The sequence below is a fragment of the Polypterus senegalus genome, chromosome 11 (assembly GCF_016835505.1).
Source record: "Polypterus senegalus isolate Bchr_013 chromosome 11, ASM1683550v1, whole genome shotgun sequence".
In the NCBI taxonomy this organism is placed as follows: Eukaryota; Metazoa; Chordata; class Cladistia; order Polypteriformes; family Polypteridae; genus Polypterus; species Polypterus senegalus.
This window is the reverse complement of record NC_053164.1, coordinates 104,172,677-104,189,870: the sequence shown is the minus strand read 5'-3', so window position 1 is coordinate 104,189,870 and position 17,194 is coordinate 104,172,677. Positions and strand designations below refer to the sequence as shown.

At 38.0% G+C, this 17,194-nt stretch overlaps 1 protein-coding gene across 4 annotated transcripts in view; it reads left to right on the top strand.

The window, feature by feature from the left end:
- The first annotated feature begins 4,100 nt into the window (after positions 1-4,100).
- The window catches only part of LOC120539398 (troponin T, fast skeletal muscle-like), a 151,226-nt gene continuing 138,132 nt past the window's right edge, over positions 4,101-17,194 (top strand). For all 4 annotated transcript variants that reach the window (XM_039769416.1, XM_039769415.1, XM_039769413.1 and 1 more), the window contains exons 1-2: positions 4,101-4,197; positions 7,970-8,012. In XM_039769416.1, the coding sequence (XP_039625350.1) occupies positions 7,978-8,012 (35 nt within the window). In that variant the 5' untranslated portion in view covers positions 4,101-4,197; positions 7,970-7,977. The remainder of the gene's footprint in view (positions 4,198-7,969; positions 8,013-17,194) is intronic.

Here is a 17,194-nt window from a genome sequence, read left to right as displayed (position 1 = left end):
TTCCCACAATTCAGCCACAGTTACGAAGCACAGTGCAGTAAAACACCCAGCACTCTTTGTCTTTGCCTTCTTTCTGTCTTTGTCTTTCTTGGCCTCTGTCTGCCTTCGCTTCTCCTCCAACAAGCTTTGTCACCTTCCTCCTGAGTCTGGCCCGAGAAATGAAGGCAGCTGCCGTGTTTTATCACAATTACCTAAGAATCAGAATTGCAAAAATATTAAAAGATCTATTTATATTGAACTTAATGTGTTAAGTAAATCATAACTGGTTATGTCTTCATCTCACATTAAGTGGACAAATAAATATTTATGATTATTAATGTTTATTAATATATTAGTTTTCCCCCAAAATTTACATATATTTTCAATGAGTTCCAATATACATTATAAGTGGTACCCAAATATCCTAGAGTTGTTAAAAAAAAAAAACTTCTTTTGTTGCCATGTCTAGAGCTTCCAGCTTTTTTTCCTGCATTTCTAACAGAGTAGTAAATCGTCTTCCCTTCACACTCTATTTTTAATTTCAGGAACAAAAACAAAGTCGCAGGGTGCATGATCTGGCGATCATGGAGAACAAAGTAACAAACACAATGTTTTTGATTAAAAACTCATTGAGTAACAACATGGTGCATGCAGTTGTGCAGTCATGGTGCAAAATGCCATTTTGCAAGCACCACTGCCCCAGATGTTTTCTCCTGATGCTTTCCAGCAAACACCTCTGGAGGCCACTGTTATGTCACTGATTAACAGTCTGTTCACAGGGAAAAAACTCTTTATTAACAAGTCCATCAGTGTCAAAAATCATGAGCATCATTGTCTCTTTAAAATCTTTTCTGGTGATTTGGAGAAAACAAATCGCCAAAGTCACCTGCACAATTGTAGAATAGATGGTAGAAATACGCAGTCAGTCAACTCAGCATGAAGCCACTGATTAACCAAACTAAATAAACAGACGTGTAGGCACACAATAGCTACTGACACAATCGAGAACTCATGCCTACTCCTGTCCTAATGAACGATTTTGGGAATTTTTGGGTCCTTCTTCATATATCAACAAATATTACTTTAAAAGATTCAAGACAATTATAATTGTGGGCTCTTGTGACACTAAGAGGCCAAACATAAAATATATATATATACATATTCTTCAGCGATCCAAAGCAGGAGGAGTATGGTGCTACTTACCTTTTAGTTCTAATGCTTGATTGTAATCCTACATACTAAGTTACTATGGAGAGAATCAGACAGAGATGAAGTTTAGCTTCTTGGATAACCATGGATAGAAAACCCTGCACTAAACAATACCCGCATATGTTTTGCTCTGTGCTTCACTTACCACAAACTTCCCCAAATAAACAACTATCCAGTGATTCAGCACTATCTTTAAATATGATACCAGTGCATGAAACAATTGATGGGGGAAATCTTACAGTCAATTTCACCCTCACAAAGCCATTTAATATTTATAATATCTCTGAAGTGTTGAATATTTAATTTATGAAGGACGATGAGTATAAGAAATGTTCGGAGATCTGTACAAAGAACTTATCTTTGCATCCCTTCAACAACTGTGCCTCAGAATATATCATTATGTCAAACCCGGCCACCTTTTCTTATCCTGCCATACTCTTTACTGTTGAAATTACAGTGTACTTCCTAACTCCAATGAAATTTGTAAGTAGTTTCTAAAAACTATATTAGTGTTTTTAAAAAAATATACCTCCTGATAATGTCAGACAGTGCTGAAAAGTGGATATGTTATTTAAATTTTTAGATAATAAATGGAAGCCAGCCCTAGATAAAACACACACTTGTTTAGTCTGTGTGAAACATGACCTAGCTGAGTTCAATATTACACTTCTCTCTCTCGATCCTGACTAAGAATATTTAACATATATTGTGATATTAGCAGACCTGAGCCACAAAGGAGTGTTGGGGAGCCAGCAGGCCCCTGTTTAATCCAAGGGTAGTGAGGGAAAATCTGGCCAAAATAAACAGCAGCCGAGAGTGCTAAAACAAGAAAAGAACGTAGTGCTTCTGAGTGATCCTTCCCAGTCAGATAGTCAACAAGCTGATTCCATTCTTCCAGTTTTGGTTGGTTTTCTAGCACTGACTCCCAGAATGGGTGGACCTTAATGATATGTACCAGTAAGTGACTTCACTCTCCTTCCATTCAAGGTTCCCCTAAACTGCAGATGGAAAGAGAGATTGTGTTAACAAAAGTAGCCCCTCTCTGCACAGGATGGTAGTGCTTAACTGTCAGCAGAGGTGTCGAACTCCAGTCCTGGAGGGCTGTAGTGGCTGCAGGTTTTCATTCTAACCATCTTCTTAATTAGTGACCAGTTTTTGATGCTAATTAACTTCTTTAGCCTTAGCTTTAATTAGCTTGACTCAGGCCCCTTAGTTGTTTTTTCCTTAATTAGCAGCAATGAGACATAAAACAAGCAGGACATGACCAGTTCACCTGTACCCATCAAACAAAATCTGAAAATAAAGATGAAGGTCTTAGTAAGGTTGATCCCTCAGGTTACCAAAACATTTTAGGAGTTCTTAGAAAAAAACAGAATATCAACAGTTTTGGAAATATCTGCTGTGGCAAAAAGAAAGCAGCAACAAGCCATGGAATTGAATAACGTGATTAATTAACAGCAAAAACCAGCTTCTCATTAAAGAACTGGCTGGAGTTTGAAGCCCCAGTTTAGCTGGTCATCTGTTGGCTTGTTTCATGTCTCATTTCTGTTTGGCTGTCATTTAAAGAAGAAAAGAATCAATTCAGAAGACATAATCCTTAAAAACAGGGCTATTAAAATAGAACGAAAAGAATAATTAGCAGTGAAAACTGGATACTAATTAGGAAAAGGGTTCGAAATAAAACCTGCAGCCACTGCGGCCCTCCAGGCCTGGAGTTTGACACCCATGGTATAGCACCTTGAGAACGCCTCCTATTCGCATGTATCTGACCCTACTAATGACTGGTGTCATTGGGCACCTGCTTCACTTGGCCACATATTTTAGGAATGTCTGCTCAGGCATTAAATCTTTTCTCATTAAATCACAGTGATCCTGTAATAGTTATGTTTTGGAAAACACTTGATGCGACATTACTGGTTAATGAATAATCTAATATGAGAACTTGCACTGCACTGTCAACATGCCGTCTTATCTTGTTCAGAAGGAAGCATCAGAAAGTCTCCTAGAATAACGCAATAGGTTGTCCCAGAATGTTTGATTTTATCTAAAATAAATTGCTTTAAGATTAAGTCACAAGTTTTTTAGAATCTGGCAGGTATTTATTGTTGCCCTAAACTGAGCCAGAATGTTGAGTACCTTAGCTGTGACTCCAGCATTGTGCAGCTCAGTAGTTTTATATTTTATAAGTTAAGCTCAAGCAGAATACAGTACTTCTGCATGTGTGCTATAAACAGATTCATTATATTTATTTCAAACTTTGTCTGGCTCTCCTTTCTTTTTGTCATACCATGTAATTTTACATTTTGTACGTGTGGTGAGAGAAATGAGGAGAATATAAAGACGACATTGATTTTATTGGTAATATACCCAAAAAACAAAGCTGAGGTTTGCCTTTACTGCTGCTAACTGTACATGGTGGTCTTCCTTTGTCTTAACCTCCCTTACTCTTATTGGCTTCTCCTTGTTTGACTTTTCCTGCACCTGGCATAGAAATGGAGACATGTCCGCTTTAATGTTGCAAAATACAGCCTAACCAGTGAAGTATAACCTTCTCCATTATTTATTCTTAATTGAATTTGAAACTTTCTGTATATGTGGTCCTTTCATGCAAGTGGTATAGCCTTTATAAATTTACCACTTCTTTTTTGGCTTTCATTGCATGATGTCTAAGAAATATTCTTCTGTGTCATTTTGAAATATAGATGGCTTCATCTTCTGCTCTGCCCACTGGAAAATTGGTTTCAGACTCCTGACAAATAATTACTGTACTTCCCTTGATTCATTTATAGCTTAGAAGGGTGGCAGTTATTATTATGTGAAACAGTGTGAGAGCAGATGCCATTCCTTGTAACTATAGATGAAGGAGCCACTCAGTTGCTATTCTTAACCGTGCAAATTGAGCAAACAATCACGTGATGAAACAGTCTTAAAGACTCGTGCAAGCTGTTCATCAATCAGTCTCAACCTTCTGTCTCATCCACCGAATCATTCAATTTCCCCCTTCAAAAGGTAAGCCTGAGCTTAAATGAACAGAGAGCTGGAAATTCTACTTTAACACTTTCTTAATATGTTTGGATTTCACAGAAGCATTTACGCTTCTAAACTATTATCTCTCATTGCTGCTGTTTAAACTGTAATCTAAGGTATACTTGATGTAACACGGTGGCTAACTTGCATCCCGTAGGATGCTTTTTGATTGTGGAGTAAATCAGTTTTTAACATGCATAATATGTGAATGCAATTTTACTTTAAGCCAGAGGTGTGTATGAATTTATGTAATGTGACTGGCAGCATTCATTAAATGGTGAAATTGTAAGTGAATACTATGCTTTTAAACTGCATGTCTTAACTTCAAAAATTCAAGGATTATGATGATATTAACATTGATGTTTCAATACTTTAAAATGAACTTAAACAATTTTAAATTCCTTCAGTGAGGAGTTTTGTTGAGCACACGCCATCTTCACCCTCTTGTTCTTTAGCATTCTCGAACGCACATGTCATCCATCCATCCATCCATTGCATGAACCTTTTTTTCCAGTAGAGAGTTGTTAACTGCCAACTTTCAAGAGAACGTCGAGTGCAGGGCGGTTATCAACCTTGGATGGGATGCCAGACATTTCGAGTGGAAACATTGGTCAGAGCCATATTTAGATGTTATTTGTCATTAATGGGATTTATGATGATTAAATTGGGAGCATGAACATTTTCGATCGGCTGCATTTTGTTTTGTTTTTTTACTGCTGTATGAATTTGATCGAGTATGCATCTGATTTCAATTCTGTTCTCTCACATAGTTACATTCACACTCAGATAATCTTATTCACTTCAGGGTCACAGCTGGCTGAGAGTGGTAAGCCCTGAACACTGTTCAGTTTATCAGATGGCACACAAGGTGTGCCTCTACATTTATTCACATCTGGGCAATTCGAGGGTCAAAGGTGTAACACAACTTAGAATGAAAAGAAAAGTCTAACCAAATCGTGTGAACTCCACCTACACAATGAATAGAAGTGGGTTTCAAACCCAAAATGGCATATACTACACCACTGTGCCACGTTCTCGTATGTAATTAAGAAAAAAAAAACAAGAAAATTATAAGATATCTGACAGAGATAAGGAACCGGCTTCAGTTTTTAGCTTGATCACTCGATTTGGCCCATTCTGCTATATCTCGCCATATCTCTTGGAGTTTACACACATTCTTAAAGGCATGCTGATAGGTTTGCTAGTGATCCTGTATTGACTGAGACAGAGTTTGAATTTCTCTCATCTTCTGACGACAAATTAATTATATTTAATAAAAAAATGTTCATTTTGTTATCCTGTAACAAACACCCCAGTCTTCTGTAGTCAATGATTAGTTGTAGCATAGTGTTTTTCTGGTAGATTGCAGTGTTCTCAAAGGTACTTTTATGGACTGCAAGCTCTTGAAATATTTTCGTACCATGCAGTTTTTCACCGTCGAAATGTTGATGTATGCAATAGATTTAATTATACTCTGGGCACCCCCGAGCCAAGGTAGAAAATTTCTTGTCAGTAGCAAATACAAGAAGCAAACACTCAAGAAACAACTGAACCAGAAGCTTTATGCCTCATGTTCAGATGTAGAAGGACACATTCAGAAATGTGATTGAGAGTCCATCTTGTAGTGAGAATGTCGGTTTCAGTGGGTCAGTTACTGCCTTGTTTACATCAGGTATTGAGCCTAAACTGGTGCCCTTGGGTGTTCATCTTCAAAGTTTGTCTGTGAGCCAAGAAACTGTGATACACAGAGCCAATTAAGACATCCTCAATAAGAAGGATAAATGGACATGGAGTAAGCAGTATAATTGAACAAGGCTGGCAGAATTTTCCTCAAACTGTCCATAAATTATTTTCAGTCTGTCTGGCTCTTGTTTTATTTTCATTTAACCCTGAGAAGGTATGGTAATTTTTTAATCATACAAGGAAGTGAAGTCCAGCCATGGGTCAAAGCTATATTGTGTAATCCATGAGGATGTTGACTCATTCTTCACCACTCAGTTACAGAGTGATCCTACTAAAAGAGAGTCCATACTCATATTGTACAAATGAAACATTTAAATTAAAATCACAGTTTTCAAATGGTTTTCTTATTAAGCACACGTTCATCTATAAGCCCACTGCACTATATACAGTAATCATTACAAAGTAGATAGATAGATACTTTATTAATCCCAAGGGGAAATTCACATAATCCAGCAGCAGTATACTGATACAAAGAAACAATATTAAATTAAATAGTAAGAAAAATGAAAAGAATTAAAATAAAATTAATGTTCGCATTTACTCCCCCGGGTGGAATTGAAGAGTCGCATAGTGTGGGGGAGATAAACACAAAGTATAACACCAAAACCAAAAGTCATCTTCCATGACCACACCGAACTTTTTTGCTTCTACAACTGCTATCACCATGCTCTGCTTCGCCTGCTGATACCTGTCAGTTGCATTTGATGTTCCACAAGCAAACCAAGCTTGAAAACTCTCCTTCTTCTGCCTGACAGCTCCCTTTACTGCTGGCGTCCACCATCAGGTTTGGGGATTGCCACTGTGACAGACACTAACAACATTACGGTAGCCACTTCACCAATATAATCATAGAACATGGCCCAGTCAGGTTCATATCTCCATCCTCTCTCAGAAGGTAAGAAAAATTCAAATGGATGTGCAAGTCGAAGATTCTCCTGGAGAAGGCAAATGTCATGCAATTTATGCCAAAATTATAGCCGTACTAGGTCAGCTGGATTCTGGAAAGATTAATTATTTTGCATATGGAAGAAAATATAATTTAGTTTAGGAAAAATGTTAGCTATATGTCAATAAATTGATTACAATGAACATCCATCCATTTTCCAACCCGCTGAATCTGAACACAGGGGTCTGCTGGAGCTAATCCCAGCTAACACAGGGCACGAACCAAACCCGGGCAGGGTGCCAACCCACTGCAGGACACACACAAACACACCCACCAAGCTCACACTAGGCTCAATTTAGAATCACCAATCCACCTAGTCTTTGGACTGTGGGAGGAAACCGGAGTGCCCAGAGGAAACCCACGCAGACACAGGGAGAACATGCAAACTCCAAGTAGGGAGGACCTGGGAAGCGAACCCGGGTCTCCTAACTGTGAGGCAGCAGCGCTACCACTGCGCCACCCTATAATGAACATGTAAAGTGCATTAGGCACTTGGGTGTCTGTCATAATAACATAACATTTGTTCAACTCAAGGTTGTATCCCAAGAGCAGAATACATTTGGAGCCAATCTTCTGCAGGACCCACTTATGCACACATCTATGCTGTGGCATTTCAACATAGCATATTAATCAAACCTGCAGTGGGGTGGCGCCCTGCCCAGGGTTTGTTTCCTACCTTGCACCCTGTGTTGGCTGGGATCGGCTCCGGCAGACCCCCATGACCCTGTAGTTAGGCTATAGCGGTTTGGATAATGGATGGATGGATATTAATCAAACACACACATTTTATGAATAAAGGTGGAAAAGTGGAGAACCAAGATTAGACATGGGGAGAATGTGCTATCCACAGGACTTCAGGCACAGGACGTTGGATCTGTGAGGCAGCAGACATATCGTAATTACTGTGCTGAGGTGCTGCCCTTAAAAATGTGCTATAGCAAAGTACTTTATATTTGATGGCTGTATCTAAACATCAGCCACTTAAGAATGAACTTGAATTACTAAGAAAATAAAAAATAAATGTCACCACAAAAATCCAGTATTCTCTTTTTTATTTTTTCTTAGGTGGAAGAATGGCAAACAGAGAAGATGTTATGGACGAAATACAGTAAGTGAATGTGTACAGTATTACAGCCTTAAACTGACAACTTATCTTCTTATATAATATGCTACCGTGGCTGTCGGTTTGTCTGTCCAGGATTTTAAATCACCTGTAGCTTGCAAACCGTTTGAACTATTGATCTGAACTTTGGTACACATATACTATGTGACGTCTACACTCCACTTACGGAGTGATGATTGACATCCAAGGATATTCCTCTTTTTATTTTTATTTTATTGTAGAATCAACTCTCGGCAGCGGGCAGCAGGGCGGCCATGTGGCGCATGCGTACAGGCTCCGTTCTCATTCCTACCACCTTCACCGTCACTTCACCTACCTCTTTATATCTTAAATCATTCTTGAGGCAGATTGAAGACTTAAGGGCTAGCATAAGTGAAAAATTAAAGAAAATGTACTAAGTAATTGCAGCATAAACACTGACTTAATCAGTTATAACACTGAAAAGATGCTGACGAAAGGGAAGCAGGTCGCTAGGGTGAAGAAAAGATGCAGCAAGCGCATCAACCTCTGAACAAATGAATGCTAAATGTACAGAGAAAGATAGATAGATACTTTATTAATCCCAAAGGGAAAGAGTATGAAAACTAGGAATGCTCGAGTGAAGTGTATTCGCTGCACTTTATCATGCAGAGCACTGTTACTGGTTGCAGCATAATTTTACAGTTTACCTACCCGTTTTCTAATATGATTATCCAATAGGATCGCCATAAGCTGGTGTTCTTCTTGGAAACTCTTTGTGTAAGTTGGGAATCCAGGAGGGCTGCCAGTGTATCTTAGGACACACTTACAGTCACCCACACTGAGCCGGCTTTGAGTTCCTAGGCTTGGCCTGGGTATCTTTGGGATGATAGGGGAAAACTGGAGTATCTCTAGGACAATGTCCGTGCAAACTGAAGGAGCAAAACAAAAATTACTGCAAGCATAATGGATGGAACATATTTTATAAACTGGGTTTTACCTTCTGTGCAGCAAGTTTAGCAGCTTGGCTGAAACAATAGCACTTCTTTCAAGTTTTGGACGTGAATTCCATCTATTCATTTTTTAACCAGCTTAATCCATTTCAGAATCACAGAGAGGCAGAATTTTACTACAGCAGACCATACTGAAGCGTACACTCACTCACACTGGGTCAGCCTAGCACACCTTTCTCTGGTGTCTGACCAAAGGGAAAACCCTTGCAGACTTGGGCAGACATGTCAAATTACACACAGACAGTAACTGGGTTGTAATTGTACTGATTTACTGGAACTCTGGGACTGCAGAGCTAAAGAACTACACCACCGTGCTATTCACATACAGTGCAGTGATTAAACACGGGCCCTGCAATGGATTGCTGTCTTGTAGTCAGTACTGCAAGGTGGGCTCTAACTCTCCCCCAGGCCTGAGTTGGATGAAGAAGGTTTGAGAATGCATGTATGTTTGAATGATCGAGTCTGTGTATTAGAATAAGTGGTTTTAAACAATGAATAAATGAGTGAATGAATGAATGACTGGTCAAAACTGCTCCAGTGCTGTACATTGATTTTAGACCCAACTTGACCTGCACATATCACACAGCGTACTGAAATCTTCTCTCAGATTTAAGGGCTTCTTAGGATTTGGGCTGATGCTGCCAAGGAACTTGACATAGAAGACATTTTTGCATGGTGTGTAATTGTCATGCTTTAAATGTTACATGTATATAATGAGTTTTCTAAAATACAAATTTTAAGGCTTTTCAAAATGAAACACTACACGGGTATATATTAAAAAAAATTGTTTATTTCATGTGATTTCTATATATTTTTGGGCACTGAATTCAAAAATGAAAATCAATTTTCTCCATGTTTTTAATAAAACACTTTTTATAGATGTATGTATCACTTTTGCACTATAGTTAAATATCAACATTTAAATGATATTTGTTTAAATTTAATATTTTCTAATATTAAATTTTACATTTAAAAGTTTGATTTGATGATAAGATTGAGTTTGTCCAAAATTAATTATTCGAATAGTATGACACATATTACAAATAATTCCACAGACCAAATTTCGTCATTTTAAAAGTTTTATTAGTATTCAAAGCAAAACCGTTTACACAAAAAATAGAGGAAAATTGATATTAAATTAAAGAAACGTTTTTGCTTAAGAAAAGTTCTCTTTATAACTTTATAACAGTCGTACTTTAGGCACATTAACTCTTTCAGGGCTGGTGTCGACTTTTGTCAAAAGAAGGAGTTGACGATGGTAATCAACTGTAAACTGTGCCAAAACAAACCATCATGTTTTAGTTGGACTGTCGTTGCTAGAAGGAAAGTTAGCTTCATTAGTCTGACCGAGATTTTCTGCGCTCGTGTGAGTAGTAAAGTGAAAACAAGAGCAAACATGGCACTGACATAAGGGTGAGAGATCAAAGCTAATGAGTAAAGCAAAATACTGCGTGGACGACGTTTTGCCTATTATCTCTGAACTGGACTATGACTTGCCGGACTCAAGGCCAAGTGATCAAAAGTGAATATGAAGTTCCAGCTTCAGCTGACTAGTCCCCCAACTAATCGTGTAGCTGACACGCCTACAGCAATGTTCGCCAGGAGGACTGCCACTTAACAATGGTAAGAGGTAGAAATCAGATTGCAATGCACTGTGACAGTGACTGCCGCGGCGGCTGCACAGCATGCAGCAACAGACGTTTTATGTTGATTTCTGTGTGAAACCTCTGCTTTTCAGAAACTGTTTTTCGGAAAAAATATTCAGCCCTCAAAGAGTTAAACACGGCCAGTATGCCATCTCCTATTTGAAAACTCATCTAACAGTCCATGTTAGCAACAAAACTAGTTATTACCTGGCTTAATTAACACACAGTTTTACAGCTAGAGCAAAGAAAGTTTGATTTCATGTTAACTTGCAGGGCTAAAAGACTATACCAGATTCTAAGTAACTATGAGAAAGTAAGGAATACTAACATTAACATTAAACATTCTAAGATTGGCTCTGACAAAAATCAAGAATATAGCTGGAATTAAACACTGTGATTAATCATAAACTGTAGTCAAGGCATACAAAATTCCCAGGTCCCTCTGGGAAAGGGATAGCAAGACCAAGAACTAACATTGGGGTCAGAAAGAATGGCCAGCTACAAAGAAGCTACAGCATGAAGCCAAAAACATCATCAGAGATAACAAAATGGTTCCAGTTAAAGTGCTACTCCCACCATTTCATATTAAACTTGGTTTAAGGACACAGTTTGTCAAAGCACTATCAGAAGATGGAGCCTGCTTTTCGTCTTTATGTCAAACCTTTCAGGTCTTTCTGAAGCTAAATTGAAAGAGGGCATTTTTGCTGGACTTGATATTAGAAATACAATTTGTTATACAGAACTTGATGTTGCAATGAATGATCTGAAACAAGAGCCTTTGGTATCATTCATAGAATTGATTTCAAAGTTTTTAGGTCAAAATTATAAGGAAATTCTGAAATGGTTAAGTTTAAGGAATTGGGTTGCAACATGAGTCTCCAAGTTCACGTTTGAATTCGCCTTTGAGACTTTTTCCCTGGAAATCTTGGAGCAGCGAGTGAGCGACGAGCAGGATGAAAGATTTCATCAGGATACAAAGGACATGAAAAGAAGGTACCAGGGATGTTGGGATGTCATTATGATGGCCGAGCGCTGCTGGATGATTCATAGGGTTGTACCAGAAAAAGTTTACAAATTACGGGCCATCAAGTGAAGTTTTGGAACAAAAAACTAAGAAGTGACAAAAACTTGAAGAGCAACATTTAACTCAATGAAAATATATTTTTGTTTTATTTACAAATATGTATAAAAATATTAAATTGACTAGATATTTTCATGTTAAACTTATTTAGAAAAATATTGTATAACATCAATAAATTGTGTACTTTGTTACATTTTAATTAAATTTATTTTCCGTTTTGTACTTAAATGTGACATGATGGAAACATTCTAGTTAAATAGTTTTTATTACGTTCATGAGTACAAATTACTATTCACATTTTTTACGAGTTTAATTTTGCAGAGCTGTGTTATTTTCTGCACATTATATTGGCCTCACTTCAGCAAGTGGTTCCATATTGTCATCCAGTGCTACTGGGTTTTTCATCTATAAATAGGGATCGAAAATAAACGGATGGGCACCAGGATTATTTAAATATCACATCACTACATTATATAGCATTACATACTGTATGTGATGATGAAGAATGAAGACTGCATTGAGATGTATCTGAGGATGCTTAATAGAAATGCAAATGTTAGGAAGTATACTCTCTTGTGAATGTCTCTTGTGTAGTAGTAGTGAAGGCTTTAATTTTGGACACCTAGTTTAGTTTAAGTAAATGTCGTCTGGTCTAAGCTTGAACTTGTAGAGAGACTCTCCGGCCACTCCTGCATGCTCAACAATTTCTGCAAATTCCCTGACATTTGCCATGATATCTTTGAGTGTTGTGGGCTGAGTGTTGATTTGAGTGCATTGTTTTATTATTTACTAGCAGGAATACCTGGCGTTGCCTGGGAATGTATAATGAATTTCCCAAATGAAAGAAACACAACATAGAAATAGAACAAACATTTTTCTGATTCACATTTTATTGTAATAGGTTATACAAGTGGTTATTCCAGAGCCTTTGGATACACTATATTTTTTTTTTCCCTGTGGTGCGAAAATGAACAAATTCTGAGGATTGCCCACTCTAGAACATGCTACGTATAGCTGTCTGTGTGAAAAGCATGGATTTTCCAAATTGATGCCTGCAACTTGCAGTGATTGCCCTTGAGCCTTATTAATTGACATAGCAAAAGTTAAATGAACAGGAAATTGTAGCCGTTTAAAATGAAAGGGTAAATCATTCGGAATTGGCGGTATTCTTTGTATGAAAACATTTTCATGTCTTGTGCAACCTGTTATGATAGTTGCTTCAATAATATGTATTGATGGAAAAGTTGCCGGCATTTCAAGATGCGATTCTCTTCAGAAACTCTGCTCATTAGTCGGTAAGCATAAAAGTCCATTACACTGAGTTTCTTGCCAGCAACAGAGTTGCCCGTAGATTGATCTGTTTATGGAATTCCAAAGTAATACCCATCTTCGTTTTAGCAAAAGATTAGTGGATACTGAACGGCATCATACGATGTGTGTGTGTCTGCCATACGCTGAAGACTTCTGTTCCTTTTCTCAATGATGTTATCCCGCTTCCCAAAGTCATTGCCTACCATTACAATGGCAACCTCATCAAGTGTTGAAGCATTGAATCATCGGTGATGCTCTCCCTGTGGCATTTTGTCAGCTCTTATGACAACTTTATAATCATCTGTTGACATATGTTGAACTGCAGTCTTGAAAAGGGTGACATACGCGTTGTTCTCATGAAGGAATCGTTCTAAATCCATCACAATGTTCAGTCTCACGTTCGGTATTCTGCTGTGTCTATGATGCGCTGTTGTGGAAATATCTCCCATGAAGTAGATCTGAAGGAACTCAATTGTCCCATCAGTTAATGGAAGTAATGATCCTACTGTATGGTAAACTTAACCTTGCAATTTGAATGTGGGCATGAACCCATCCTCTCGTATTTGTTTAGTTGCACCTAAAGAAGTCATTTGAAAACAGGACTTGTACTTCCTGATGTTCAAGAAATGCTTTGAAATTGGTGTTGATCCTGACATCAAAGAGTGCAGAGGTTCAGGTGGACGAAGCAGAGATGGCAGTTTCACCTTCCCTTTTCAGCAGCACAATCCTGGTGACCCTCCTTTCCATTTTAGAGCTCTACAATGAACACAGATATGATCCATTCGGCCAATAACAGTGACAGGATGTTCATGATATGCAACCTGTTGGTTATATGCGAAAGCCATATTTTTAAAATCGTGCTGCATTTGTCCACGTGTTGCATCAGCAGCCCTTCGCCTGTTGGCAGACAGCCTGGTTTCCCTTTCTTGAGATGTTTCATCCGCTCTTGCATCAGACATTTTTCCTAACCAAACATACCCCATGACCTCCTCCTGGTCACAAAGGAGCCCCATGCCCAGTTTGGTGGCGATCGGATGCCCGGTGCAGATTTGTATGGCGGACAAACAAACATACATCAACTCTGCTTTATATATTATTATTATTGTTGTTGTTGTTATTATTATGGTAAATCTTGTTAAAGTGTTTATGACTGATGTTGGAATCAGTAGGCATAACCATTTTGCATATATTGTAACATATACAGATTCACAGTTTAACAATGAATGTTTCAGATAAGTATTTTCCATTTACATATGATATTAGACTAGAGATTAAATTTCACATCTTTATTGTCACATACATTGCAAGAGCATAGTAAAACTTGTGCCACTTTTGCAGTAATGTATAAATAAATACAGTAAATAAATAAGAATAGCAAAAGATAAGTAAAATAATACATAAATGAATAACAACTAATGAAATACAGTAAATAAAATAATAGTTATAAAAAATTTCAAGTTAAACTCCCATCTTCAGGTTTGAGTATGAAGATTATACGTAACACTATCTTTAAGTACCATATGCAACTTTAATGGAAGAAATGTGATATTTATATATCAAGCTTACTGGGCAAGAGTAATCTTGCCATTTAAGTTGGCTATTTGCTAATTAGCAGAGCTAAATGACACTACGAGGGATATTTACCATTTAAGTCAAATATTTGCCATTTAGCTGGGATATTAACCATTTAAGTTAGTCAAGTAGTCATCATCCAACCTGCTATATCCTAACACAGGGTCACAGGGGTCTGCTGGAGCCAATCCCAGCCAGCACGGGACGCAAGGCAGGAACAAGCCCACCGCATTAAGTTAGATACAGTACTTGTTATTTATTTGTTTGGTATTAAGCCATTCCATGTTTAATTCTCAGACTCCAAAGGTCTTAGTCCACAGGAGTTACAAATAGTTTTTCATATCTCAACTTTCTTTTAGTTTATTATTCCAGTGAGCCAACACAGAGCTGAGATCCTCTCAGTTGTACTACAAAGTAGTTTAGATTCCTCTTCTCACAATACATACCCAAGTCACAGATCAGAGTTCCTTCTTTCAGGCTTCATGGAAATGTCCTGACTTCTGAGGTTCTGATGTACATTTTACTTTGTAAAGATGGAGGTCATATGACCAGACAGGGTTGGCCTATCCATGATGGGGTGGTCCTTGACCCTGGGTTTCCAGTGATCCTCCTGGGTGTGTCCTGCTGAGGATGTTTTCCAAATTGATCTGCTCTGAGGTGTCATATATTCCTTTTCCTCATGCATTCCCTGTGTTCCTGGCTCAGACATCGTGAGGTGGAGGAGGATCACATTGTGACAGTATATAAAATTAATCATATGGATCAGAATTAATTATTACATCTTCTCAATTAGCTCACACAATTTTACATATTGCTGAAGGAATGTCTGTCCCTTAAATAAGAATTCGAGCCAACACAAGCATGAAACATTCTCACGACTCCCATGTTCAGAAACATTTTATATTCCCAAGTAGCTTGTGTCAGGAATAGTTAAATGCATCTTATTTGACTAAACTCTGACTTACAACAAAAATGTTAAAATGTGACAAATTAATAGAAAGTTACTTCTTAATGATTTTTGAGTAGATTCAATATTCGGCGTGACCTTTCTGCCCCATGTGGACCATTACCACTCTACATGTTGAGACCATGCATTTATTGTTGTTGTTTTGCTCAATTTCTAGCATTAGACAACCTGGCCTGCATGCTACAGAAGACTGTGCTGTCCTTTAGGAGAAGGTAACCTTTATGGCTATAATCAAAACACAACTATTACATTTAAAAGTAGATCCTTTGGACCTAATCAGACAAATGTGCAATAATTTATTATAGTACATACAGTATACTATTTGGAAATAAATATTTATAACACATGTAAGAAACTTGTTTTATTATCTACTTGTTAATATCTGATGTCATGCATGCGCATCGCAGGATCTCCTTACAGGCTCAATTGATATATGTAATAAGCTGCCAGGATGAGAGGAGACGCCATCACTAACATACTCTTCTCTTTGCCCCATGCCAGCTGTGAGTCTGTCAACTTATGCATCTACTGTATCTCCATTTCTCCTTATCTAGAGAGTCTTCCAGGCTGGCTTTAACTTGGGTCATGTCGTGTTTCAATCTATCTAGCAATCACTTCCTGGGGTATCCACATATTCCCTTTCCTTGTTGGCTGAGATGAAGGGATTCTTTGTCACCGAGTGGTCTTCACTTTGGGTAATGTGGCCATACCATCATGAGCGGGCTTCCCTCATCTTTTTGATTATCTGCTAAAGTTTCAGAAACATTAAGACTTCAAGAAAAGCTTCACACATTGACCTAGCAACGAACATCAGACGTTCTGCTTATATCTTCTTAATGCATAGCAGTGGTAGCTTTCAGGACTTCATGATGTTTAAGCACTACAGTGAGAGCCACAGTGTTAGAGGTCACATCTGATTTGTGAATAATTTTGTTCACAATCTATAGCTAATACATGAAAAATCAAAACCTCAAAGTCATCAAACTATTATCCTAACTTTTTATTTTGATGTAGAAGTTAGGCATCAACCAGCAATACTAATTCATAAACTCCCTTTAGTCTGTGAACCTGTAGAAGTGCTACAGAAAAAAAGAACTGCATATCCCAGTGGTCCCAGAAATGTGGCACTATTGGATGACAGTGGAGGATGCAGGGGCTGCTGGGAAGAAGATCGGGCAGGCGGGCCCTTTAAAGAGGAAACTTGCCAAACGAGCTGAGTTCTGATGTCTGAGGTCTGAATTCATCCATTTGTCTTTTCATCACTGTCACACCCATTTGGATTACCGTTTCTTGTCCTGGATTACTGTTCCTGTCTGGATGTATGGTCTGTCTTGTGTCTGCCAGTTGTGTGGTATTGATCAGACTTGTCTCGTCTTTGTCAGAGGGAGCACTCCCAATCTCATCACCTCTCACCACATTGGGATACAGGTAATTCAAACTTTGTTTACAGTGAACGGCTCACAGGATATCTCTCTCTCTGTCTTTCATCCATCATCATCTGTTGCCACTACATTTGGACTTTGTCATTAGTGTTTATTGTTCTGGTTCCTCGTTGTTGAGTCGTGTTATTATTTGTTATCGCTGTAGGATTTTTTGTTTATATTTCATTTAATGTATTG